Here is a 26,529-nt window from a genome sequence, read left to right on the forward strand (position 1 = left end):
TAAAATCACTTCTTTGTTTCTTACCCTTTCTTTTTTCAAATCGACGCAGCTCTTCAAATTTAGCCGCAAACAACACAATAGTAACTCCGAACCCTCAATTGCCAACTATATTGCTAATAATTGTTTCAATGTTTGATAGCTTAGCTCGAGAATTGAGTAAATACGACTGAACATTATTGTTATAGAGTTATTTTAAGCTTATTAGGGACTCTCCCCTTGAAATTTGCGGCTTGAGCGAGTCTATGTTAACTATGTCGTGAGCCGTTACTATAATAGACATAATGCAGTGTTCACTAAATAATAGATTATAAAGTCATTGATATGATACATAACTTAGAACATACCTTCAATTTCACCATCTTCGTTGACTTCAATGTTCATAAAGCCACAGTGGGTTGGAAGACCAGGTATGGTTTGGATTTCAGCTGCCAAAGCGTACAAGTAACCAGCACCAATAGAGGCTCTGATGTCTCTGATTGGGAAAGTGAAGTCTTTAGGAACACCCTTCAAGTTAGCATCATGAGACAAGGAGTACTGAGTCTTGGCAATACAGATTGGGAGATCTCCAAAACCTTGTTTTGTGTATAGATCGATCTTCTTTTGAGCCTCTGGTAAGAATTCAACATCCTTAGCACCATACATGGCGTTGGCGATCTTTTGAATCTTGTCTTCTACTTTACCCTGTGATTCATATAGGAAAGAGAATTTGCTGTTGTCAGTTTCATCAGCTGCCTTAATGATACCTTTAGCCAAGTCTACAGCACCAGCGCCACCTTCTGCCCAGTGGTCTGATACTATAGCGTCATAAGCTCCGGCCTTCAGGGACTCCTCACGGATTACTTCATGTTCTTTGTCTGTATCAGAGGACATTTTGTTGATAGCAACAACTACTGGTAAGTTATATTGCTTAGCATTTTCAATGTGCTTGGCCAAGTTTGCACAACCCTTCCTCAGTAGTTCTACATCTTCGTTCAAGTATTCAGATGGTAAAGGAGCACCAGCCTTTACCTCAGGTCCACCACCGTGTACCTTCAAAGCTCTGACTGTGGCAACAATCACAACAACATCAGGGACTAATCCGGAAGATCTACATTTGATGTTTAAGAATCTCTCACCACCCATGGTAAAATCAAAACCTGCTTCAGTGACAACATAGCCAACTTGTTCTTTCTTCTTTTCTTCTGGGAGCTTTGGATCAACACCTGCAAGCTTTAATGCTATCTTATCAGCTAGGACAGAATTAGCACCAATGGAAATATTAGCAAAAGGACCAGCATGGACAAAAACTGGAGTTCCTTCCAAGGTTTGCATGATATTTGGTTTTACTGCATCCTTCAATAGAGCAGTCATGGCACCGGCACAACCGATATCCTCACAGGTAATTGGTTCACCAGACTTGGATGCCGCAACGACAATCTTACCTAAACGTTCTCTCATGTCAGATAATGAGTTACATAAGGCCAAAATTGCCATACATTCTGAGGCGACTGAAATATCGAAACCAGTCTTTCTAGTGAAGCCTTTCTCGGTGGGTGCTTCACCAACTGTGATACCTCTCAAAAATCTATCATTACAATCCACAACTCTTCTCCAAGTAATTGTTTCTGGATCTATATCTAAACGTGCAAACCTGGTAATTTCTTCATCGGTCAAATCATCTGGATTGGTTTTGTCAATCCCCAATTTCTTTAATCTTCTTAACATAGTTGGGGTGAACTTTCTTTCACCCTTTTTAGCTGGCACAAGTCTCTTGTACAATGGACCATCTTTTTGAGTTGACTCATGGAACATTCTAGTATCAATTGCAGCAGCTAATAAGTTGTTAGCCATTGAGATAGCGTGTATGTCACCAGTCACATGCAAATTGAACTCATCCATAGGAATAACCTGGGAGTAACCACCACCTGCTGCACCACCTTTGATACCAAATGTAGGACCCATTGAAGGTTGACGAACATTAGCAAAGACAGTTTTGTTTAAGTGGGCACCCAGAGCTTGAGTCAAACCGACAGTTGTTGTAGACTTACCTTCACCTAGCGGGGTTGGTGTAATACCAGTAACAAGAATATACTTACCATTCTCCCTATCCTTTAGACGATCAAGAATATTCAAGCTGACCTTGGCCTTTGTAGATCCATATGGTTCAAGCTCAGATGGAAGAATACCAGCTTCCAATGCCACTTTGGTAATCTGCTTTGGCTTTTGAGCTCTAGAAATCTCAAAATCGGAAGGAACTGGCCTCTTCAGTTGTAATGGTAAAGGTTCAAACTCAGATAACTTACCACCAGTTTCCAACTGCCTCTTTGCTGCAATAAGAGTGTTTTGCATCAACATGGCAACCGTCATTGGACCGACACCACCTGGAACAGGAGTAATTTTCCTAACATATTTACAAGCCTCTTTGAATTCAACGTCACCACAGCATCTGTAACCAGACTTCTTGGTTGAGTCATCAACATAGTTGGTACCAACGTCAATAACCACTGCACCCTTCTTATTGTTAGCAAACCATTCTCCTTTGACAAACTCAGGTTTACCAATGGCAACGACAACAATGTCAGCGTCGTTCAAGTAACTTGGGATATCTGGAGTTTTAGAGTGTGTGATAGTTACGGTAGAGTCCAACGATTTCAACAATTCAGCTACAGGTGAGCCCACAATGTCTGATCTACCAATAACAACTGACTTTGATCCGGCTATCTGGACACCAGCCTGCTTCAATAGCTCAATGATACCCTTTGGTGTACATGGCAAGAAGAATGGCTTACCGTTCTTCTTGTTCAATTCACCAATATTAATTGGACCGAATCCATCAACATCTTTCTCTGCTACAACTGCGGAGGTGATCTTGTCCTCGTTAATGTGACCTGGCAATGGCAATTGAACAATGACACCGTGGATATCTGGGTTCTCGTTCAACTTCGTAACTTCTTCATATAACTCATTCTCACTCACATCCTCAGCCAAATGCAAGAAGTCGGCCCTGATGCCTGCCTCCTCAGCAGCTTTTCTCTTCATACGCACATAAGTAGCTGAGTCAGGTCTGTCACCAACTTGAACAATGGTCAACGTTGGCACAAAGGAAGGATTTTGCTGCTTAATGGCCTCTATCTCCTCCTTGATAGAAGCACGAATGCCTTGAGCACAGGCTTTACCATCAATCAGTTCAGCCATATTTGTCCTGTATGTTTCTCTATATCCCAATTGACCTCTCTGAAGAGCAGATTATTAAGAAAACCATAAAATATTTACATTACAGATTGGGTATATATATGCAAGAAAAACCTCTCTAGCATCAAACACATCTCACAGCAATTGACACTTTCACAGTGCCAGAGTGAATGAATCACACTCTTTCCAACATAAAGGTAGCAATTACACAACCAGTCACACCATTGATAAACACACTTTTCAGTCAGTTAGAGGAGATAAGAAATTGTGTTGCAGCAAAAGTTAGCACAACTCTGTAGCTCAAACGAGCTTGACTTCTCCCTCCTCAATTGTATTAGCACGAAGTTATCATGCATGCCCTGGTAATTCTCTGAATTGCTTGTACTCGACAGGGTTGCGAAAGCTGTCAATTCCAATGAACATCATCACATCAATGATAATTGGCAAGACCTCCGGTAAGGATTACTTGGACCATCACGTGAAAACATACTATTCTGATATTCACCAAGTGGGATTATAAGTACTGCTTGATCTGTTGTATTGCCATTGCTGCCATTGCTGCCATTGTTGCCGATATTCAAAGCACACTGGGGAGGTCAATGCTTCTTTGACCAAGTTCTCTTCCATGCGGAAACACAAAGAAAAATTGGCATCAAAGACTTCACCAAGACCAAATGTCCGGCTCATAGTCCTCAGTAAGTTCCTGATCTTCACCGTATTGGTCTTGCCAATGGTTGAATCCACCTCTTAATACCCATATCTTGAAATTGCTGAGTTTGTCGTCTGGCAGGAACCGTAGCAGCTTCATTGCTGCGGCAGGTCCACGCTGTTGTGATTGTGCACAGTGGAAAATCGCGTTGAGTGAACGATCTGAGCCAGTGTCCTCAAGCTTCTTGTTTAGCGCTTTGTACATCTCTTCCATGTATCCATCATCGACCTTCAACCTCCTGTACGGGTAGTTCCAGCACCCCTTTATATGCCCCCCGACATAGTCACTGCCCCGCACATCGATTACTTGAAACAGCGGCGCATCCGCAGACTTCATCCAGTGAGCCAGGTTCTTAGCCTCAAGGTACTGTATATTAGCTATTGATCTCGACATCGTCTATATAGGTAGTGGACCAATCTGTTTTCCCACTTGCTGTCGCTTAGCTCCACAAAACAATGCTGCAACGAGTCCACCAACAACTACTAATGTATATGAATGCGAACACGGCTAGCTCAACTGCAGTGGACTACTCGTTCTACCACCGGGTACCCAGGTATTGATGATCCCATACTAGATACTGTTCGAGTCGCATGGTAAAGCCTGCATCGATCACGAAAGCTCATCGCATTCCAATTTTTGCAAAAAGTATTGAAATTTCAGCTGAAAAATTACATTTTGCTTAAGAGATGAGCTGAAGTTGCGATGAGCTTGACGAAAGCACTCTACAACTGTTCAAGTTTTGCTATACCAAAGTGCTGTAACGATGGTCACTGTGAATAGTGAGGCTATATTTATTGGTGCCAACAAGCAGACGCAAGTTTGCTCGTATAACAAGGCCCGGAATGTTCTAGCTTTCGGTGCAGGCAAGAATATTGCACTGTGGAATCCGCTGGATGCTGATTGTCGTGGTATCTATGCTACTTTGAAAGGACATGAGGCCGAAGTAACATGTGTCAAGTTTATGCCTGGGACCGATATATTGGTATCTGCTTCCGAGGATCACCATGTGAAGCTGTGGAAGTACAAGGCACCGGAGAGCGAGGAATTAGAATGCATCCAAACAATCACTCACTATTCCCACACAATCGTCTCCATAGAGACTTTAGCTGGGCTAATTGTTATAGGTTCGGCTGGAGGACTGGTTTCCATTTGGGTTCCAGAAACAGAGGGCTCTGACACATACATCATTAGCCATGAGTACTCGTTACCAAGAAATGTCTTCCCACTGTGCTTCTCGCTATCCAATGTTGTAGGAAACAAGTATCTGTTGGCGATTGGTGGTACAACTGTAAAGATTTTTATTTACTCTTTTGTATTGAGTGAAGGGAAAGTTATAGAAAATTTTAACTTAGCAGCTGAGTTGGAAGGCCATGAAGATTGGGTCAAATCGATCCAGTTTAGACACCAGGAGACTCCTGGTGATTATCTCCTGTGTTCAGGATCTCAGGACCGATACATAAGAATATGGAGAATCAGAACAAATGACTTAATTGACGATAGCGAAGATGATGAAACGAAACTGACTTTACTGAGCAGCAAACAACACAAATTCCATATCTCTGAAGATTTGAGAATTGGTATTAACTTCGAAGCATTGATTATTGGTCATGACGATTGGGTGTCTTCGCTACAATGGCATGAATCTAAACTACAATTATTGGCATCCACAGCTGATACGGCAGTCATGATTTGGGAACCAGATGAGTCCTCAGGTGTGTGGGTATGCTCTTCAAGATTGGGAGAAATGTCTTCCAAAGGTGCCTCAACAGCGACTGGTTCCTCAGGTGGATTTTGGTCATGTCTTTGGTTTGAAGAAAATGGTGCAGATTATATTTTGACAAACGGTAAAACAGGCTCTTGGAGGATATGGGAGGCCAAGGACGAAATAATGTGTGAGCAACGTGTTGGTATTACAGGTGCTGTTAGGCCAGTAACAGACGTTGCCTGGGCACCTTGTGGGAAATATTTGTTGTCCACATCATTAGATCAAACTACAAGGCTGTTTGCTCCTTGGATTTACAATGAAAACAACGAATTGCGTTCCAGAAAAACTTGGCATGAGTTCTCCAGGCCCCAAATACACGGCTATGATATGATCTGCGTAGAGCCTGTAAATGATGAAAGGTTCATTAGTGGTGGTGATGAAAAGATATTGAGATCTTTCGATCTACCTAAGGGTGTAGCACATTTACTAAAGAAGTTTGTTGGTCTGCGATTTACGAATGAAGAAGAGGAAAGGCCTGAAGCGGCATCTGTACCAGTTTTAGGGCTATCCAACAAAGCTGTTGAGGAAAATGAATCAAATGATACAGATGACCCTGATGTCAGAGAGAGTAATGACAATAAAAATATATCATATGATTTGGTAACATCTGCCAATACTCCACCAATGGAAGAAACTTTACAGAGACATCTTTTGTGGCCTGAGGTGGAAAAACTTTACGGCCATGGCTATGAAATCACCTCTGTCGATGTCTCTCCTGACCAAAAACTAGTTGTATCTGCCTGTAGATCAAACAATGCTCAGCATGCAGTAATAAGAATATTTGACTTGGACACTTGGTTGGAGGTCAAACCTAACCTGTCATTCCATAGTCTAACCATCACAAGGCTTAGATTTTCGCCTGATAGCAAGTATCTATTAAGTGTCTGCAGAGATAGAAAATGGGCAGTTTGGGAAAGAAACTTTGATGACAATACATTTACACTGAAATACACTGATGAAAAGCCTCACTCAAGAATCATTTGGGATGGTGAATGGGCCCCATTAGAATTTGGTAATGTATTCTTAACAACTTCGAGAGACAGAAAAGTCAAGGTGTGGTCATTGGAAACTAGCGAAAGTAATGCATTCTCCATGCTACATTTCATAAAATTGAACAGTCCAATTACCGCAATCTCAATTTACAATAAGGTAATCAACAATAAACTTATCGTAGCAGTTGGATTAGAAACAGGTGAAATCTTTATTTACAATTACTCTAAATCCGATGGTTTTGAACTTATATCACAATTCGAACAGTATATTACTCCATCGGATAGGATCGAAAGATTGAGATGGTCAAACTGGGTTGATAATGATAAACTGTTATTGGCATCTGCTAGTTTAGATCAATCATGCCGTATCTATTCTATACTAATATAAAATACTCAATATAACATGCTCAATATAATCATAATTGAATAGTAATTATTATCTAACTTTGTTGCACATTCACGAAAAATCGGTGAGCGAGCCTCATTAAACGGCTATATCCCAACCAGGTAACCACTGTAGATAAAAGTAATGGCTACCAATACCATGTAGGCCTTGACATATAGGAGCGAAATACCAATAAATATATGTGCATCCAACCATAGATAAAAATGCAAGAAATGCCTTCACTGTACAATAATCAGCTAGCAGATATTCCGTTATGCTTCCAAAGGCAATAATCGCAAAGTACAAGGCAGGCATGTAATGATGTACATAAGTAACTCTTCCCATCATAACGTATGGCATAAAATTTGCCAACCAAGCTAAAAATGGGAACAGTAATAAGGTGAATAGTTTCCAACACGATTCTTCATTAATCACTATGGATTGTCTCCGCCACTTAATTGCTACTACCATACCCAACAAAATATTAACCAGTAACGCTATAGAAGATAGCCATGTATTAAAGGGAGATCCTAGTAAATAATAACGAACACCTGCTGACGACCACCCACATAAACGCAATCCCTTGTGAAGGATTGGCCATTCCCATGCTTTTGATGCTAGATAATCATACTTATCCTCATCAGGCACAAGCGCATTATTTGAGGATGCCATAGCAAAATTTATTAAAATAAAATCAGTCCAAAACTTTGACTTAGGTGGCACATACTCCTCATCCACTACTAATTGATCATTCCAGTGATCTTCGACGTTCCACCAAGTTGATTTATCGCGCTTACCCCAAGAATACTTACACACAATTTCAGCTTGGTGGAATCCCCATGTTGGGTATGAAAGTCCTGTAGACGCTAGGTAACACCCCAAATCTTTATGACGCAATCTAAACATTGTCGAAATAGGGTGTAAAACTTCATTGTCCTCCTTACCAAAGTTAGTATTAGCCGAATCAAGTTGCTCCATAATCTCTATTATCCAATCATCCTTTTCGTCTCCTACCTCCTCAGACCCATACCCTGACACTTCATAATTACCCTTACTAACATGGGAGGAGATTGTGTGAGAATGTAAGTTACAACCCATTCTGACGTGAAATAATCTGATAGTATCTCCATCTCTTACAGGTACAAGTTCACCATTTAACCTTTTGTTATCTTCATCTAGATATCTACCTGTGGTCCTGCCAAATTTTATCATCCAATTATTATTACCATCAGAGTGACCATACCCAGTCACCTGCCTTTGGCGGGAGCCATCTGGGTATAACTGGACATGCGAATGTAACAGATTTGGGCTCAACCCATGTGATCTAATAGTGACTTCAGAACCATACATAACCGTTCTAGGACTATTCTGTATCTGTGTGCCTTCCAAATTTACCTGGAATAGTGAATTAGTTGAAGCATCACCAGTACCAGATTTGTATAATAGTAGGAAGTGTATCTTGAAACAGAACAGATAAACTAAGAACGGTATTATAATGAGATTGATTATTCTTAAGATCCAGTGCTTGTAGTAGATCTTGCGGCTCTCTTTCTTGTTCCAGTAATGCTCCAATAAATCTATTATCGTAAAAAGGCCGACGACTAATGTAATAAATAATCCCACCCACTTCACTGAACACACACAACCAATGGATAAACCAGTTAGTAATAACCACCACAACCATTGTCTAGTCAATTGACAGCCACGCAACTGAATTAGTTTCACCATACACGCAAACGTGGTAGCGGTAAAAAACAATAACATAGAGTCCAATAGGATAAATTTAGATAATGCAATAAAGGAGTGCTCTAAAGTCACCATTAAAGTCACCAAATATACTATAGGCCAGCTTAGATTCATTGTCTTCGCAGTAAAGAAGACAACGGGAGTACATAGTGCACCAAAAGTAGCGTTAAATTGACGCATAAACTTAAAATTCACACCATCTGGATACTGGTGTCCTGACTCAAAATCAAATTCACCATCAAAACCTGCCAACCACTCACTTAAGGCAATTAACATCTTTCCTAAAGGTGGATGCACATCGTGGTAGAATTCATGTCTTATATAGTAGGAACCGAACTTTCCAAAATGTGCTTCATCCCAAACAACTGAATTATTCTTGTCAATACCTTGGAAACGCAACACAAATGACAAAACTGTGAAGCCTAGGCACGCTATTAAGTCCCTATATTTTGCAAAATTGCAAGCCCTGGGTACTACCTTTGTCTGGTCAGGTGTGTTTTCCTTTGTTTCAGTGGTCTTCTCATCGGCCAACTTATCTTCCACCATTTGGTACCTACAATGTGATCCGACCCAGACTAGAAATCAACCAAACTACCAATTACTAAACACACTGGTCTTGATTATACTGGTCGCTTAGAACACACTATGCAATATCCTACCAATAATTAACATATTACAATGTCTTCAGCTTAGCTGCTTTTTTAAGTGAGCCGACGTGAAATTCCAGTAGCAATTTCTTGCGGTAAAGCATAATAAAAAAGCCTATATAAGGACCACCAACCTGGCATAATCAGGTCCTCTCTCTGTCACTTACCAATGATATTGCACACTTATTGGCTTATAATATATATTAATCTATCATTTTTCATAGAATTTTCATTTCATGCATGCTAAATTACTAGTATTTATATTAATTAATTGTCTATAATCGCGAAACTGCAACCAGAAAAGAAATACTCTTCTTTCTCTTCAGTAGTTGCAATTTTCAAATTGGGCTATAGGTCTTAGTTCCTCAAATTTTATACATTTCATCAACGACAATTTGTAGTCTTTTGTAGCGAACTGTTCGTGAATTTGAGACAGAGACCACCAAACCTCAGGCGTATAATAACCCTCGATTGATTCAGCTACAGCTGAGTCAAGCAATAATTTTAGTCTTGCTGTTGCAGCTGATCTATCTGTAGCATTGAAAAACAAACGATCCTCATTCTCTGACTGATTTTTGGAACACTCTTTGATGCCTTCAATTGGAACTAATTTGTAATATTCATCAGTCAAGTCCTCCTCGGATTTCTTCTCAACATCAAATATCAGCTCAGCAAAGCATAGAATCGCATCTATATTACTATTATCTAAGTCGATAGCTTTCTCGATATCCAATAACGCTTGCTTGTTTTGTTGTTTCAAAATGTTTAACTTAGCTCGCAGTGGTAAATATCTACCCTTCCAATGATCTTTTTCAAGGGCCATAGCCTCGTCCATTGCGGTCTCTGCTTCCTGTAGATTATCTGTGCTTGGTGTTTTCATATACAAACTGCAAACATAAAGCCAAATATCCTGCAATGTCATGTCAAGATCGTATACACCATTTATTGTCACCTTTTTCTGATTTGCTCCTCCCAAGAATAATGTATTATATAATTCAAAAAGTTCTGGAATTAACTCTAAAGTTTCATCTGTTCCAAACATATCTTGAATTAATCTAAGCTGGGTGATCTTCATATAAATATATTGGAATTTCTCTTCAAAAGTAAGATCCTTCATGTTTTCATTCATCGCTTCCAAAACAGAGCAAACAATCTTATAAGCAGTTTCCTTATTTTCCTTTGTAGAGTGACATAAAGCCATTAAATGCCAGGCTTTATAGCAGTTAGGATGTCTTTCTAAAATTAGTTTCTCTAAGACCTTAATGGCTGTCTCTACATCACGTTGTTTTGCAAGTGTCAATGCATATTGAAAGACTGTTGATATGAATAGACCCTCATCCATTGAACGACTGATTGGAACACAGTTTGCCAAGAATGCCAGCAAATCGAATGATAATAAAGCCGATAGTGAGGTAGAATGGTAGTTGTACAAAGTTAACCACGATCGAGACAAAGTATTTGCTACATGAGGTGGGAATGCAAGCCTGATTGGATTTTCCAATATATCAAGCGATTGCTTTTTCTCACTTAATGGAATATTGTATTCTTTGTAAAAGAATACAAGTAAGCTCAGCAGTTCATCTAAACTTTTATCGTAATCAAACAAGTTGTCGATATTATCTTTTTTAGTGAATTCATTAATAACAAAATTATAACAAACCAATAAGGATATAATGTCGTTGTAGTTCTTATTCAGTTTGAATTCTTTGTTACTATACCTGATAAAGTTAACAAAATTTAGTAGTGCTTCTTTTCTCAATAATGTGCCATTAATTTTACCTTTTTCATTATCAGATCCTATTTTTTTCATTACGAATAATGCAGTATGTGCAACATTTATGCTCTGGAAAGTCTTCGACATGGCTTTCAAGATAAAGTTATACCATTCGGTTGAGGCGGCTTGGTCTGGCACTATATTTTTAAAGTATACCTGTAAAAACAACATAAATTGCTCCAAATGATAGTTGTTATTTTCACTAGCTTTGGGAAATTTAATCTTCTCCACTAAGTTCATACCGTATTTTAATATCATTTCATCGTTGTCTTTAGAGAATTCTGTGTATGCACCATTATCTGAAGCTATTATAGATATTAAGAACACCAATGCTCTATTATTTTCTGGCCATATCTTAATCAAATTTGCCAAATTGTTATGTCCTTTTAACCTCTTCGCTATCTTCCATAGACATTGGTGCGTAAGTGCCTCTGATGCGGATGGAACGAAGGACAAAGTATCAAATAGATGGTCATACAAACAATCAGAGATCTGTTGTTCATCCTGGCGCAAGCATGCTGTATAGTATAGGTTCTCAAGTCCTAGATACATGTCATATACATCAAACGTTTTATCTAGTTTAATATCACGAGCCTGCTGTAATCTGACCTTAGCATCTTCGAACTCTCCAATGCTGAAATGAATGATACCTGCACAATTGCCCAAGATCTTATTGATCAAGTCCAACAATGGTTTGTCCAAGGGAAACCTTCTCGACAACATTTCAACTTTATCAATATCACCAAAGAGCACCTTACCTGTTGCCGGGGTGATCACGGAATCACCACCGGTGTGGTATTGTAACCGGAATTGAACCACCAGTGCCCTATCCAACGCATTACAAGTGGAGTGAAACTCAGACGCACCCAATAGACGTGCCTCCAACGCTTGCAGCACCGCGTCTCTTATAAACATTGTATTTCTTTCGCGTGGGTCTCTCCGAGTCTCTACCTTAGCGGGTTCAAATACTGCAAAAGACAACAGTATAGCAACTTATCCTGCTTGCAAACTATGTAAAGATGCCAATTGGTTCACTTTTCGCTAGCAGTCAGTATCTGATTCCCATCGAAAACTGGTAAAGAGTTGATATTTCACCAATTTGAGTCCATTTTTGCAATTTTTGTCACTTCGGGCAAGGCGAGACTTTGGGAAGAAGACGATTTCAAGCTGAAGGAGAAGCAAACACTGGAATATAAAGAGAAGGGACTATATCTCGAGGCTAATCGGAGGTGTTTTAATTGACTGTAAGCGACTCTTGTTGCAGATAAAGTGCCAGGTGGAAAATGTTGAAGAATTGCAGTAGGTTTTACAGTGCTGTTGCAAAGAGCAACAAGCAGTTGCTAGACGAGTTTTACCAGTACCACACAACTAGGATGAATCTGAGACCTTTAATCTACCGTCCCAAGAATGCGACACTGCTGCGTAGTATGGATCTGAAGGATCCAGAGACCAATAAACCTATCCAACCCCGTGAGCCTATGAAGCCATTAAAGAAGCAGGTGCTGAACAACTATGTACAGGAGATACCTCAAGGTTCTAAAGAATTAATGGATTTCTTACAGAAGTGGTTTAAAGTCTCCAACAGGAAGAGGGAACTCTTTGCGTTTTTGGAGGGTTCTCATTTACAAGTGATGCTAGCTGCATCTTTGTTCAGAATCGGTCATTATAGCCATGTACTGGGTTTGTTACACAGTTACCAGAGCAAAGTTGTTGGCACTGGAAATACCAAGGCTTACGACCAGGACAGATTTTTCAACACAGTATTGATGTGTAGTCTACTAAGGAACGACTTAAAGGACTTGAAGGATGCCGAGATCGGTCTGAAGAAACTAAAAGTGAATTGGGGGAAAGTTACTGAAAAGAATGATACTCTGGGATTGACACAACCGCTGTTGGAAGCATATGCCAATCAGCAAGGCATCTCTAAGGAAGATCTAGTGTTGAAAGGAAGAGAAACCATCTCTAACATCAACTTGCCAAGCATTGGCGATGAAAGCCGTTTTTCTCGCCTGGTTACTTTCATCACTGAGAATAAATACACATATTTCCTAGCCAGAACAATCCAGAAATTCTCAGAGAGTTGCCCAAGTGAGATAGAAACTTTTATCAACGAATACAAGAACGCATTGACCACTTTGAAAAAAGATGATGAGTACGATTGGAGTGTACAGAACATGACTGAAGTAAATAAAATTCCAGAAGAGACTAAACAAGAAAGGGAAACCCAGGAGGAGACCCAGGAGCAATAAAAGACGGACCGAACAACTACGTTTCTGCTAAATTAACAAAAAGTCTCATATGTAAATAATAAAATCGCCAGCGTAAACTTTTCCTCATTTTGCAGCTCGTAAACCATATCCCCTTCAGGTATCAAAAAGCTTTTTCATTTTCTTTTGTAAATATAAACTACTTAAACCTGTTATTAAGACAATGTAAACCAACATTCATATTGTAAATTAATAGATGTACAACTATGGGATTGGCGTTATCTCAGCTGCTATCAAACAACCAATATTGGCTTTTATTCCCCGGACTATATTACTCATAGTGGTATCATTAAGGAAGCCGGGTAACAGAATAGTATCTCAAAAAATTTTCCCGGCGAAACTGGCAAAAAAAGCTGGAAAATATCCAGGAAGTAGCTGAAATAAAGCTCATCGCAAGAGTGATTGCGCTGTAAAGTATCTAAACCAGGCATATAAACACTTCAAATCTCCCACTCATCAATTAGCTAGTTAGTGACTATAATTATACTTTTTTTTTTTGAAGACTTAAGGAAAAATAGAAGCTATGAGCGAGAACAGTAGTGCCGATCAGGTTAAGCCTGAAAACGTGAATGCTTCTCCGAAAACAGCTCAAGGATCTGATGCAGGTACCGCCCCAGCCGCGACAGCTGTTGGTGAAAGACAATTGTCCAACAAGGAATTGAAGGAGTTGAAGAAAAAAGAAAAAGCCGCCAAGAGAGCTGCTCAAAAGCAAGCCAATGGTATTTCCATTGAGCAACAAAAACAACAAGCAGAGGCTAAGAAACAGAAGAAACAGCAACAAAGAGAAAAGCAGCAGAAAGAACAACAAAAGAAGCAAAAGAAGAGTGATCCAAGTGCTAAGCCTAAGAGATCGGTAAAGAAAACTACCTTGTTTGGCCATTTAGAAACTACTGAGGAGAGAAGAGCTACGATTTTGGCTATTACTAGTGCCATCAGTTCACCTAAAGCCTCTAGAATCACAGCTGCTGGTCTTATGGTTCCTGCTGTTGCAAGCTCTTTAGCTATTGCAAATGAGGAATCTGCAGAAGGTAGTGCTGGAAGTTTATCAACAGTGCAACAACCACAATCAGCAGCAACAACAACCACTTCTGGAACCTCAGAACAGAATGCTATTGATCTAGCGAAATCGTTGGCTAACATTTCTCTTGATTACGAAAAGAACTCCGTGGTACCAGGTATCTCTTCAGTTATTCCAGAAGCTATGGAACAAACTTTAGAAGGTCCATCAATTCTAGCCTCTGTTAAGGAATTATTACTAAACAAGGACATGCTTCATCCAGCTATTTCCCTGTTGACATCAAATTTGGCTAGCTACAAAATCGTGGGTTCGATACCAAGATGTATTGCCATGCTAGAGGCATTTCAGATTGTCATTAATGACTATGAAACTCCAGAAGGCACTACGCTATCACGTAACTTAACCAGTTATTTATCCCATCAAATAGACATCCTAAAGAAAGCGAGACCTTTAAGTGTTACAATGGGTAATGCAATTAGATGGCTGAAACAAGAGATATCATTGATTGATCCATCAACACCAGACCAAGAGGCCAAAAAGGACCTTTGTGAAAAGATTGGCCAATTTGCAAGAGAAAAAATCGAGCTCGCTGATCAATTAATTATAGATAATGCATCTAATCATATTGAAAATTCAACCAGAATTGTTACATATGGTTCATCTAAAGTTTTAACTGAACTTCTTCTCCACAATGCAGTTACACTAGAAAAGAATATCGAAGTAATTGTTGTAGATTCTAGACCATTGTTTGAAGGACGTAAGATGGCCAAGCTATTGAGAAGCAAAGGTGTAAATGTTAGATACTGTTTAATTACAAGTTTAGACACTGCATTCAATATGGATGTTGACTATGTTTTCTTAGGGGCTCATTCCATTTTGTCTAACGGTTTCCTATATTCCAGGGCTGGTACAGCTATGATTGCCATGTCTGCTAAAAGAAGAAATATCCCAGTTTTAGTATGCTGTGAAAGTTTGAAATTCTCCCAACGTGTCCAATTGGATTCTGTTACATATAATGAATTAGCCGATCCAAATGACTTAGTACCAATAGATTATGACAATCCAGTTGAGAGACGTAGCAACCAGGGAACTTTGTTGAAACAATTTGTTAAGGAAAGAAATGCTGAAAAAGCCAGATTAGAGTTGGAGCAGAAAAACAAAGGTGCCAAACAGAAACAACAGAGTGGTGGTGCCAGTAAAGGTCAAAATAGTGGTAAACCGGAGCAATTAAGTGAACAATCTTCAAATGACAAAGATGTGCTACATAACTGGCAAGATCTTCAATCATTGAATATTGTTAATATTCTGTATGATCTAACACCTCCTGAATATATTAAAAAGGTTATCACAGAATTTGGTGCTCTACCACCTTCATCTGTTCCTGTCATTCTAAGAGAATACAAAGCCTGAAGTTCAACCAGTAATACCTCCAGCAACGTTCACCTAGTCTTCTTTTTATATAGAATACATAATCAAGTAAAGAGATACAAATGCATAATTATTAACAATGTTTCGGAGTTGCCATACAAGTAGCGGGTTCTGTTAAATGTACGACTTCTTAATTTATGTACAAATTCAAAAAACTCTATTGAAACTGTGCAGCACTGCTAATATCCTATTTACAACAGAACGAAATATCTACAGAAACATACGAAATAAACATTAAAATATAAAAATATGCAGCTAAGGACTTAGCCATACAGTGAAAGGAAAAGGCTCAGCCTTTATTGTCAATTCAAGATGACACAAGTAATCACGGAGCTAAAACCTTTAGTAAAACACATGCCATTTTGTGAATAAATAACAGAAATCCCGTGTACATTATTTCCTTTTTTGGTCAATTCACAGAATATTACACATCAATTTTCAGCTTTATTATCCAACAGCACAGGGCGTTTAGTTACAAGTATAATGGTGGGGAAGCATAAAAGGGGAAAACAAAATTATTATTAGTTGAATGCAAACAAATAGCCGGAAAGAAGAAAGTAAATAGATAATATGCCAGTAATTGACATATAATACCTTACTTATTTTTTTTCCATTGAAAACACCGTTTATTCGTCAACATCAGCGACAGACTCTTCAACTTCCTTAGCTGCAGCATTGTCATTGCCAGCAGCAGCACCACGAATAAATGTAGAGACATTAGCAGGTGGCATGATAGCAATCATCAAGACAATATATTCGTAGATGTTTTCTGGTACACTTCTTTGGTAAATGCCTAGCAAGTCAGCAGGGTTTGGATACACGGTCAAAGCCTTGTAGAACTTGGCAGCGGCCTCTAGTTCCTGACCTGGGGTCATGGAAAGCCTCTCACCTAGCTCAACGTTCTTGGTGAAGACAGTCTCTCTTTCAGTGGCACTGGCTGGGATAGGATCAGCAGCAAGTTCCTGAGTCAAGTACTGAGTAACTTTCTCCAACTTCTGTCTCTTGGCTTGTTCCTCAGCAACTTGAGCAGCCTTGGCCTCCTTCTTCACACGTCTCTTCAGCTCCTTTCTGAACTCTGGGTTACTTCTTCTCTGGTGGTCAAAGTACAATGCGTATGCACTCAGAGCCACAGCACCTACAGCGGTGGCGGCAGCCAATGTACGTCCTAGTGATTGAGCCATTATATGTTATCTGTTATCTGGTTTAAATGAGGTGGTTCTGGGCCAGTTGAAGTAATTCAAAACTCTATGACTATTGCAAAGGAGCTTTCTTAATGAGCTTCTTTTGAAATTTTGAGCTTTTGATCGTTGCTTTCAAAAAAATTTTCGGATTACCCAGTCAGATCAAGAGGAATGGTTTAAGAGGAGCGATGAGCTCGATATTTGAACAGTGTATAAGAAGTTATATTGAGGAGACCCATAAGTATATGATCCAGTATGGTTGCTAAGAAGAGGACTAAGTTGAGGGACAAAGTTTCGCGGTTGAATGCCAAGGAGAGCGCTGTTGAGGAGGAAGTTCCGTACACTTCTGTGCTAGGTGAGGATCCCAAAGCGTTTCTACACCAGAGCAAAGAGACTAAGAAGGAGAAACAGAGTCTGAAACACAGTAGTTTCCTGGACCGGTTGAGGGAGAAGAGCAGTGCCAATGATTTCAGTGGTATCTCGAAGTCAGCCGCTAGACGTAGAAAGAGAAAGCTGAGAGATGACTTAAAGCCCAAGATGCAGGATCTTTTGACCTCTTTGGAGAATGATGTTGAAGTCGAGTCAGAGAGTGGAGAGGAGGAATACCACGACACTGTCGAAGATAACCATGACCCAGAGATCATGGAAGATGCTATTCCTCAACGGAAAGTTACCAGATTGGTGAGCTCGAAGAAGTTGAAGAAGCATGAGAAGCCAAGTGGATCTATTGTTATCAAGAAAAATGCTCCTAACATCAGAAACCAACGAGGCGCAAAACAATTGTCCAAACAAGAATCCGAGAGATTCAATAAAGTTCTGACAAACCAAACATTCCAACAAAATCCATTTGGGTCTTTGAGAGATATCATAAAAATGCAAAAGTACTGATTATCTACTCGTCAAATAAACTCATAAAATTGCACCAGAAACTCTCTTGAAATGCATGCCGTAACTCCAGCAATGCAATCATCCTTTTTTTTTATATGTACACTAGTTCTCATTAATTTTTATTACAAAACCTCTAATGCATATCATTATAATATTAGATTGTAACTGTTATCCATGCTAGACGCACGAATGATGCCGCTAGAACTTTTATTAGCCCTTCTATATGGGCTTAGTGTTCATGTAAGCTGTGTTTCACCCAAACACATATCAAACTCGAATACATGCTACTACACACCAGTTATGGTTTGCTAACTTCAACAAGTTAACATGGTTTCGTGGTCTAGTCGGTTATGGCATCTGCTTAACACGCAGAACGTCCCCAGTTCGATCCTGGGCGAAATCATTTATTTTTTTTGGCTTTTTTTATTGTATTTATATCTGTGTTTGAGCAATATTGACACAGTTGAGCAACTGCGTCAATACCTCCCACCTACAATATTACCTATATAACTGCCTTATGTGCTTCTTTTTTCATAGTCTTTTCTTTTGAAACCGCCAATTCACAATATCGTTAAATCATGTAGTTTTGGAAAATATAAAGCCTTTATACATAAGTCTATATACGATAGTCTACCTTTTTCTGCCACCGGGTCCTCTTGGCCTATTAAACTTTCTAGTGGAGTTAGAATCCGACTTACTAGCCTCAGACTGCAACTGCTGTGTGGTCCCCGATGATATCAATGATAGTTCCAGTTCATCTGCATCGCCAATTTCTATAACATTGGAGAACTCAATGCCTTCCTTTTCATTTAAATGCTTGATGAAACCTGATTTGTTTGAAGCGTACAACATACGCTCTTTGACTTTACTTCCTGATGGACAGGAATAAATGAAATAGTACAGTTCGTTGTTCCTGTATAGAGTGTAAGTAGGGTGTTCGGAGCTCAACTTCAAATCCTCAGGGTTGCTGATGTTCTCCTTGTTGAGCACGGAGATGTCCTCGTTAGAGAGGTCGATCTTGAAAGCGACGACGTTGGTCTCCTTCAGCAGCTGCTTGACATTGTCACTCATTTTCACGTCAAATTGCAACACGTTTGGACCACCCCCAGTCTGGGACACCAGCTGTCTTCCGGAGATTGAGTTATAAGTAGAGTAGAACTCCCTCTTCTGAGTGGCGTCTATCTCCCTGGCGCTGCGCTCTGACTCTGTGAGTGCGTCATTGTCAGTGCCGTTGTCATTGGCAAGATTATTAGCGAAATCGGCCAGCTCGCTGGCCTCTGTGATCAGCAGCTGCTTGCCAATTGAGTTTGTACCGATCTGTCTCACCAGGGTGTTCTTGGTGGACGCATATAGCATCTTTGATCTCACCGCAGAGGTGTCAGGGACATATGAGATGAACTGGTATTCAGCGGTGGCCGGTGCGTGGTAGAAGATGTACAGAGGTTCGTCGCTCAATGCCTTGACACAGTCCTCGACGGTAGCGTACGTCCTGTCTAGCTCGACAGCGGTGGAGTCACTGGATATCCGTGCCGTGACCACGCCCGCGTTGGCCAGGTCCTTGTTCAATTCGTCCAGCAGCGCTTGGTTGGCTAGAATACCCGATTGGTTGGACATGGTATATATGTATGATGTGGTTGTCTGCAGATACTTGGTCGGGGGCCATACTGTGCCATTTGAGCTGCCTTGGTAGTTCTCCCTTTATGCCAATTGGGAAGCTCGCATGCCGTACAAGGGAACGGGAACATTGTATGGGGAGTTGTAGCTGGGACCACACAACATGCTCTATGGTATTGGGAAACATAGTCTTGGTATAATTGAAGTATATTGATATATTAGGTGGTATGTTATCGAGGCGGGTAGAGAGTTGTAGTTGTATTTTATTGATATAAATAAGTGATGCTGAATTTGTAAAACAATATGTATAAGATAATAAAGACAGAAAATGTAATAAAATGTTATAATAAAAGATTACCCAGGGAAAATTGAAAATAAAGTAGGAGAAAATAAAAAATGTCCATTGGATTCCTATGGATCTGAATTGAATAATAAAATCCTTCCAAGAAGAGCGCGGTCGTCTTCTTTCAACAAATAGAATGTAGTTTTTTCAAAAAAATCAAATAATAACACAAAAGATGAGTTCTGTTGTAAAGAACCTTGTATGAATTGTACGAATTGTATGGTTGTCAGGTGGGAAGAAGGGCAAGACAGGTATTTACAACATGAACTCGTTGATACCGATGCCCGTGGAGATCATAGCGCAGACGCCGCTCTTCCTCCGCAGGACCTTGTTCTTCTTGTTCTTCTTGACCTTGTTCTTCTTGCTCCGCTCGGTGGTCTTCAAGGTGAACTTCCCCTTGCTGTCCCTCAGACACAGCAGCTTCACCTCCTGTGTAGGCGTCACAATATCGTTGTCGAGGTCCTCGTGGTTCAGGAAGTCCTCCAGAGACGTATCCGAGCCCGCATGGGCGTGAGCGTGGGCGTGGGCGTGTTCGTGGCCCTCCGAGAGCGACTGCGACAGCTGTCTCAGCTCGTCGTCCGTATCGGCGACGCTGGTCACAGAGCTGGTCACAGGAGCCTCCGCGTGCGTCGACTTAACCTCGTTCCAGAAATCACTGATGGACGAGTCCACGGGCAGGTCGCCAAGGTCCACGTACTCGTTATACTCGTGGTGCGGCGTGTAGTCCAGGTGGAACTCCTCGGGAAGCTCGTCCACCTGCGAAACCAGCGACTCGTTCGCCATCACCGTCGGATGGGGAAGCTTGTTCTTGCACAGCGGCGAGATATCCTGAGCAGTAATAACACCCAACTTAAACTGTTTAGACATGGTTTGCGTACTTCATTTAGTTAGAAGGAAATGGTTGTGTATACAATACACCATGTTTTTTTATATAAGCTCATCGCAAGAAGCTCATCGCTGTTTTGCTTCTTTTTTTTTTTTTCAGCTTTTTTTTGCCAATTTGCCCCACTAGAACTCAGAAGAGGGCCCCCCCTTTGATTCTTCTTTTCTTTCTTTTCTCATGCACAGAAACTGCCGTAATGGGAAAGCGATGAGTTCCTGCTGAAGTATTTGGGCATCGGTCGGCAGAACCGTAAACACTCCTGCGGCACTTTCACTTACCGTATTTCTTTCTTTTTTTCTTCCCCCCCATTGTGCTTCTTCTTCTATAGAGCGAGCAGCGGGGGGGGGGGGAGGCGAGGGGGGTGAGAGTGGACCCTGCTGCGGGTATTTCTCTCTCTGTGTGTCTGTGTGTGGGGTCTGGGTGTGTGTATATATTCGTGAGGAGTGTTATAGAGTGTAGTGGTGTACGGCAGACTGCATGTGAGGGGTAGTGGTGTACGTATATACATGTATACGGTGAGCATGTGAGGGGTAGTGGTGTACGGTATACATCTTTTACGGCAGACACGGCATGTGATTGTATAGCAGTGTACTGCCCGTACACTGCTATACAATCACAATCCCAGACAACTCGCACAACTCACAACTCACACATATAACAAGCCGATGAGCAGTTCAAAGCATACCCACCCCGAACTACAACTCCCCAACTACAACTCCCCAACTGCATCCCCCAGAGCAACGGCAAGCAATGGATACGCTATTCAACAGCACGGAGAAGAACCCTAGGGGTATACCGAGTGCGCCCTTCCTGGAGGACATCGGCGCGTTCATGGCGAAGGAGAAGGAGTTCGAGCTCGTGTTCAGCAAGTTCCAGGAGCGGCTGTCCAAGTACAAGTTCATGCTCGAGTCCAAGCAGGCCACCGTGAGGCAGCTGCACGTGCGCATCCCCGACATAGAGAACACGCTGCAAGTGTGCAGGCAGTTGAAGCAGTCCAAGGAGGACGGCGAGGAGAGCGCCTTGAAGTTCAACTACAAGCTGAACGAGACGCTGTTCACAAAAGCACAGGTAGACCTCACAAAGGACCTCAACGTCGGGCTGTGGCTCGGCGCAGACGTCATGCTGGAGTACCCGATAGACGAGGCCATCGCGCTCCTGGAGAAGAAACTGGAGGACTCCCAGGACAGCTTGCGCATCGCAAAGGAAGACGTGGAGTTTTTGAGAGAGAACATCACCACAATGGAGGTCAACTGCGCCAGACTTTACAACTGGGACGTAGAGCTGAGGAAAGCCACTAAGGCCACAGAAAAACTGGCGATTTAAGCTAAACCTTGCCTTCCTTCCCTGCACGCGCCCCTTCAAAACTTATATACCTATGCATAACTAACATTAAATAAAAATTTCATGTTGTAATAGTAAATTCTCTAAAAAATGTACACCTACATAACACCGCGTGGACCCTAACGTCTGAATGCGTCTAGGAATTGCACACCAAGTGGCCTGGCGGGCTCGTCGTTGGGCTCGTCGTTCTCATTGTCCTCTTCAAGTTGCGACGACGCAGAGTTGTTTGCCAGCTGCGTGACGCTGTTCCCGCCCAGTGATGCACTCGTGTTAGCGCTCGTGCTGCCCACTTCCAGTCTTTTGACCTCTCCAAACAACATGTAGTGCGCAAAGGGCACTCTCCACTTGTCCAGGCCGGGCAAGATCCCGATATCCAGGAACAGCCCCGATAACCACGCCACAAGCGCTTGTAAGGGCCCCCAGGCCCCCTGGTTGCATATCAGTATTATCACTAGCACATTCACCATGAACTGGTCATTCAACCGCACTTTCATACTCTTGTTCTCGTTATCAAACCTTCGTATCACGCCCTTGTGGAACAACTGCGACCACAATGGCGCACCCAGCACAATGTCAAACTCATAAACGATAGGCGTATACTGCTTGTAGAAATGGAACAGTCCTATCACCACTCCAAACGCACCACTCGCGAGCTCATTCCACTGCGTCCCAAGCCAGGGCCCCACCAAGTTGTTAAACAGTAGGTGCACGGAAACTGTGGCTAACCCTTGGTAGAAGATCAACATGGCCAGCATGCTCAGATACTTCTCGTTCCCAAATAACCTCTCTAGCTGCCGATACTGGTAGAACAGCAACACTATCAGCGCCACATCTGTCTCATTGACACTGCTGAGCTGGTACGTCAGGTACCGGTAGTACTGCCCATACTCTTTGATAAACGGATCGTAGGTCGCCTTAAACACATACTTCGTCTCCGTAAGCGCCGCCACCACAGGCACAACTATACCAGTAACCATACACAGCTTCGTGACGGGAAACCGTCTCAGTCCAACAGGAGTCTCCAGCGACATCGCATCAATTTTCTATAACTCTATTTCCCTCTATAGCCGACTCGGCACACCCAGTTCGTTGACTCTACTTTCTAGTTTAGGTACCTAGGCCAAATCCAACGCTCCAATTGCAAATCTTTACTGGCTTGAGTTGGCTGATACCCACCCAGCAATAGTTTGACCAACTTAACTGTGCAAAGGTCCAAGCTTGCAAGTTGACATTTTTCGGGGAGCTTCAAAGTGATGAAAACTCCAAAAGTTAGGCCAAATTCAACAAATTTTGAGCATTTAGAAGCTATAAGGAACTCTTCCAGCAGGGAGTCCACTCTGAATCGAGTTTTCTCAGTTTGAAGTTCTCTATACTCTTTGTCAATCTGCATTGACGCTTAGAAGAACAGCCTCCCCCGCCTTTAAAGATGGTGCAGGCCGATGAGAGGACGGAAGTCCGGTATTTGTTGAATTTGCTGAGGAGCAGCGGCCATAGGAGCAACAAGGCGCTGCACATGTCTCTGATTGGCAATCTGGTGTACTATGTTCCCCGGCTCAAGGACCCGAAATTGCTCGCCCAGTTGGCGAACGCTCTGTTTGACTCCACTTTGTGGTTTCAAGAGGATGTGGACCCATCAAGGCTGCTAGACATGGCACAAGGAATGTTTTACTGGAAACTGGAGATCAGCGAGCCCACTTTACCCATCGAGGAGTTTTACAGCATTTGGAACAATATATTCTGCGAGAACCAAGGCTGGTCAGTTTACAAGCTGGCGATTTTGAGCGGGGCATGTAGTACTCTCGACAGATACACCCAATTGCAGAGCCAGTATTACATAGTTGAGAGTCCCAGGTGGATAGATGGACTATACCAGAACTGGAAATACAATATTTTCTTGAGATCATGGAGTCAATTTCTGAGCAAGAGCTCAGACGATAGCAAGAAGGACGTTCCTCGGATTGAAGTGTTGTGCTTGCTATACTGCCCAATAAGTAGACACCACGACGTATCACGATGCCACGCCCAGAATGTGCACTTCCCATTGTCGTTTGTGATAATTGCTTTGATTAACCTAGCTATTGTTTATGCAATTGACCATCCTCCAGAAGACGAATTCCTGTCACGGAACATAAACCAAGTTGCTCGGACTTTACAAATCCTATTACCACAATGCGACAACCCTAAGGAAATTAGCATGGTACTCGACGAATTATGCGTTGCTTGTTTCAACATCTCATACAAGGAATCTAGTAGTGACATGCCAAACAAAGACTATTCGGGCGTAAAATACTACTCAAATACTTTATTAACCTTCACCCTAACTTTTAAAGGAATACTTGACACTAAGATGAAAAAACCAAAGACCATTTTCTACCAAATACTTACTTGCATGTACTATTTGAATTTCATTGCACTAGATTTTGGTACCATTGGCTTTGAGTCATACGAATACACACATAATGCATCTATAGCTGGGATAACATCTAGTGGGGACCAGCTGACTGTTTATTCTAACCTACTCAGCACATTCAACAATAACATTTGGCATACTTTAAAATATCCGAACAAGATCAACGACGCTAAGTTGCTTTTCCTTTTAGATTTCCTCAAAAGGTCAATTGAGATTACTTCACTGGATTTTGGTTCACGTATGTCCACGTCTGATTTCATCAACAACACCATCTTACCGCTAAAGATGCAGTATTTAAACTCACAAGATGAAACGATTAGAGACTCCATGCATTCTGTTATGCTAGCTGTTTTTCTAAATAACTCATCTGGCTATGAATTGATGGCGTGGCAAAGAAAGAGCTTCTTGAACTATTTATCCACTGCTGTTGAACAGTACGTAATTCACAATATGCTAAAGCCTGAACAAATTATACACATATACCAATCGATGGCGTTCCGTATGACTATCCTCGACAAAATTAAACTCGAGGATGAAGAGTGTACTCTGGTCCGCGAAACTCTCAATTACACGTACTTACAGGTTAAAAACGCAAAATTCAAGGAGCAGAAAATAACTCTTCTGAAATGCTTGATATACATGATACCATACATCAACCACGCTTATATCTTAGTGTGGCTGAACAACATTATGCAACTTTTTGACCAGGAACTGGGTGTCACTACCCCCGATGACCAACAGCTGCTTTACAACACTTTATGGGAAGTCATACCATTGGTGAAGTCCACTGATGCGGCACTAATATGGTGGTACTCTACCATTGTTCCTCGTATCAGGCACAGCAAACTATAAAGGACACCATTATTCGAATAATCGAGTGTCACATTATCATGATTGCATAAAAGCAGTTTTTTTTTTATTTCTCTTACTAACGATATATCTAGCTAGCCCGCTAACGTTATGATCTAAATAATGAACTTTAACTAAATATATATTCTTCATTTGCACAATTCAATGGTACAAGCACTGCTCCAGTATGAGCTGAAAAGATACCGACAGTTAAATCGAACTCATCAGTACCAACGCTATTATCATCACACAATACGTTATGTATGTGCCTTTCAGTCGCTCTGGGCTTCAGCTCCTCAGGAACTGTGAAGTGAATCAGCTCAATATAAAGACAGTAGTGTTGAGAGTTTGTGGAAAGTATAGTAGTGGTAGATTGAGTACGGCGGCCAGAGGACAATAGAATAACGATGAGCTCTAAACAGTACTTTGAGCAGCTGCCCAAGAAGTTGAAGGATTTTTTCTATAAGTACCCACCCAGTGTGAAATATGCGGTGAAGCCCACGTCCACACACGCTATGGATGCCAATCCCTTCCTTGCCAACAAGCACCCAGTTACTGGCAAGTATCATGGTGCCAAGTACTCTGCGAGACGAATGAGTGACATATATAAGCTGGCGTACAGGTACGGCGTACAGGATTTACTCCCACAGACCAACAAGCAGTTCTTCGAGGAGAAGTACAACAACAAGAAGTTTATGAGAGGTATCTTGACGCCTAAGGGCCACAAACACGAGCTGAACATGGAGGAGAGAATGAAGAGGAAGGCTGAAGGTATCGCTAATGCTGAGAAGATACTGGCTGAAGTCAAGGGTTCTAAGTACAAGAGAAGAATGGAGAAAGTCCAGGAGAAGAAACGTGTGGGATGGGTATGATAACTGCTCCGTTATTGTAAATAAAGCAAACCTTGTACATAATATAAACATGATATTCCAACTATACATGAATACATAGTCATCATAAATACAAAATTGATATTTTTCAATATTCGACATACTAGAAAGTCCATGGTTTTGAAAAACCAGCTTTAAAGCTCAGAGTTGCGATGCCCATATCGTTCAAACACTTATAAAGTTGTTGGCTCGAGCCAATTGATCTTTGATATACAAAACACACCAGCA

At 41.4% G+C, this 26,529-nt stretch overlaps 15 protein-coding genes and 1 non-coding gene across 16 annotated transcripts; 8 read left to right on the plus strand and 8 right to left on the minus strand.

The window, feature by feature from the left end:
- Window positions 1-333: 333 nt before the first annotated feature.
- On the minus strand, window positions 334-3,174 carry ADE3 (trifunctional formate-tetrahydrofolate ligase/methenyltetrahydrofolate cyclohydrolase/methylenetetrahydrofolate dehydrogenase ADE3; the record flags this gene model as incomplete). The annotated part of the gene is made up of 1 exon (XM_448264.1): window positions 334-3,174. The coding sequence occupies one exon, from the start codon at window positions 3,172-3,174 to the stop codon at window positions 334-336; it is 2,841 nt and encodes a 946-aa protein (XP_448264.1).
- Window positions 3,175-3,832: 658 nt separating this feature from the next.
- On the minus strand, window positions 3,833-4,273 carry YCH1 (phosphatase YCH1; the record flags this gene model as incomplete). The annotated part of the gene is made up of 1 exon (XM_448265.1): window positions 3,833-4,273. One exon carries the CDS (start codon window positions 4,271-4,273, stop codon window positions 3,833-3,835), a length of 441 nt encoding a protein of 146 aa, XP_448265.1.
- A 370-nt stretch (window positions 4,274-4,643) lies between these two features.
- Window positions 4,644-7,025, plus strand: ELP2 (Elongator subunit ELP2; the record flags this gene model as incomplete). Its single annotated transcript, XM_448266.1, has 1 exon — window positions 4,644-7,025. The coding sequence occupies one exon, from the start codon at window positions 4,644-4,646 to the stop codon at window positions 7,023-7,025; it is 2,382 nt and encodes a 793-aa protein (XP_448266.1).
- A 96-nt stretch (window positions 7,026-7,121) lies between these two features.
- Window positions 7,122-9,314, minus strand: PMT6 (dolichyl-phosphate-mannose-protein mannosyltransferase PMT6; the record flags this gene model as incomplete). The annotated part of the gene is made up of 1 exon (XM_448267.1): window positions 7,122-9,314. The coding sequence occupies one exon, from the start codon at window positions 9,312-9,314 to the stop codon at window positions 7,122-7,124; it is 2,193 nt and encodes a 730-aa protein (XP_448267.1).
- Window positions 9,315-9,737: 423 nt separating this feature from the next.
- Window positions 9,738-12,104, minus strand: YPP1 (Ypp1p; the record flags this gene model as incomplete). The annotated part of the gene is made up of 1 exon (XM_448268.1): window positions 9,738-12,104. The coding sequence occupies one exon, from the start codon at window positions 12,102-12,104 to the stop codon at window positions 9,738-9,740; it is 2,367 nt and encodes a 788-aa protein (XP_448268.1).
- Window positions 12,105-12,472: 368 nt separating this feature from the next.
- On the plus strand, window positions 12,473-13,438 carry MRP13 (mitochondrial 37S ribosomal protein mS44 MRP13; the record flags this gene model as incomplete). The annotated part of the gene is made up of 1 exon (XM_448269.1): window positions 12,473-13,438. The coding sequence occupies one exon, from the start codon at window positions 12,473-12,475 to the stop codon at window positions 13,436-13,438; it is 966 nt and encodes a 321-aa protein (XP_448269.1).
- A 541-nt stretch (window positions 13,439-13,979) lies between these two features.
- GCD2 (translation initiation factor eIF2B subunit delta) lies at window positions 13,980-15,884 on the plus strand (the record flags this gene model as incomplete). Its single annotated transcript, XM_448270.1, has 1 exon — window positions 13,980-15,884. The coding sequence occupies one exon, from the start codon at window positions 13,980-13,982 to the stop codon at window positions 15,882-15,884; it is 1,905 nt and encodes a 634-aa protein (XP_448270.1).
- A 644-nt stretch (window positions 15,885-16,528) lies between these two features.
- Window positions 16,529-17,083, minus strand: TOM20 (TOM complex receptor protein TOM20; the record flags this gene model as incomplete). Its single annotated transcript, XM_448271.1, has 1 exon — window positions 16,529-17,083. The coding sequence occupies one exon, from the start codon at window positions 17,081-17,083 to the stop codon at window positions 16,529-16,531; it is 555 nt and encodes a 184-aa protein (XP_448271.1).
- Window positions 17,084-17,338: 255 nt separating this feature from the next.
- SLX9 (Slx9p) lies at window positions 17,339-17,971 on the plus strand (the record flags this gene model as incomplete). The annotated part of the gene is made up of 1 exon (XM_448272.1): window positions 17,339-17,971. The coding sequence occupies one exon, from the start codon at window positions 17,339-17,341 to the stop codon at window positions 17,969-17,971; it is 633 nt and encodes a 210-aa protein (XP_448272.1).
- Window positions 17,972-18,300: 329 nt separating this feature from the next.
- On the plus strand, window positions 18,301-18,374 carry tV(AAC)9. Its single transcript has one exon. It is a non-coding gene; the product is annotated as a tRNA-Val (tRNA).
- Window positions 18,375-18,601: 227 nt separating this feature from the next.
- TWF1 (twinfilin TWF1) lies at window positions 18,602-19,585 on the minus strand (the record flags this gene model as incomplete). The annotated part of the gene is made up of 1 exon (XM_448273.1): window positions 18,602-19,585. The coding sequence occupies one exon, from the start codon at window positions 19,583-19,585 to the stop codon at window positions 18,602-18,604; it is 984 nt and encodes a 327-aa protein (XP_448273.1).
- A 598-nt stretch (window positions 19,586-20,183) lies between these two features.
- Window positions 20,184-20,795, minus strand: GVI51_K01001 (uncharacterized protein; the record flags this gene model as incomplete). The annotated part of the gene is made up of 1 exon (XM_448274.1): window positions 20,184-20,795. One exon carries the CDS (start codon window positions 20,793-20,795, stop codon window positions 20,184-20,186), a length of 612 nt encoding a protein of 203 aa, XP_448274.1.
- A 766-nt stretch (window positions 20,796-21,561) lies between these two features.
- PAC10 (tubulin-binding prefolding complex subunit PAC10) lies at window positions 21,562-22,134 on the plus strand (the record flags this gene model as incomplete). The annotated part of the gene is made up of 1 exon (XM_448275.1): window positions 21,562-22,134. The coding sequence occupies one exon, from the start codon at window positions 21,562-21,564 to the stop codon at window positions 22,132-22,134; it is 573 nt and encodes a 190-aa protein (XP_448275.1).
- A 137-nt stretch (window positions 22,135-22,271) lies between these two features.
- On the minus strand, window positions 22,272-23,183 carry DSC2 (Dsc2p; the record flags this gene model as incomplete). The annotated part of the gene is made up of 1 exon (XM_448276.1): window positions 22,272-23,183. One exon carries the CDS (start codon window positions 23,181-23,183, stop codon window positions 22,272-22,274), a length of 912 nt encoding a protein of 303 aa, XP_448276.1.
- A 395-nt stretch (window positions 23,184-23,578) lies between these two features.
- Window positions 23,579-25,414, plus strand: PEX8 (Pex8p; the record flags this gene model as incomplete). Its single annotated transcript, XM_448277.1, has 1 exon — window positions 23,579-25,414. The coding sequence occupies one exon, from the start codon at window positions 23,579-23,581 to the stop codon at window positions 25,412-25,414; it is 1,836 nt and encodes a 611-aa protein (XP_448277.1).
- A 404-nt stretch (window positions 25,415-25,818) lies between these two features.
- Window positions 25,819-26,283, plus strand: MRPL25 (mitochondrial 54S ribosomal protein mL59; the record flags this gene model as incomplete). The annotated part of the gene is made up of 1 exon (XM_448278.1): window positions 25,819-26,283. The coding sequence occupies one exon, from the start codon at window positions 25,819-25,821 to the stop codon at window positions 26,281-26,283; it is 465 nt and encodes a 154-aa protein (XP_448278.1).
- Window positions 26,284-26,529: the final 246 nt, after the last annotated feature.

This window comes from Nakaseomyces glabratus, chromosome K (genome assembly GCF_010111755.1).
Source record: "Nakaseomyces glabratus chromosome K, complete sequence".
Classification (NCBI taxonomy): Eukaryota; Fungi; Ascomycota; class Saccharomycetes; order Saccharomycetales; family Saccharomycetaceae; genus Nakaseomyces; species Nakaseomyces glabratus.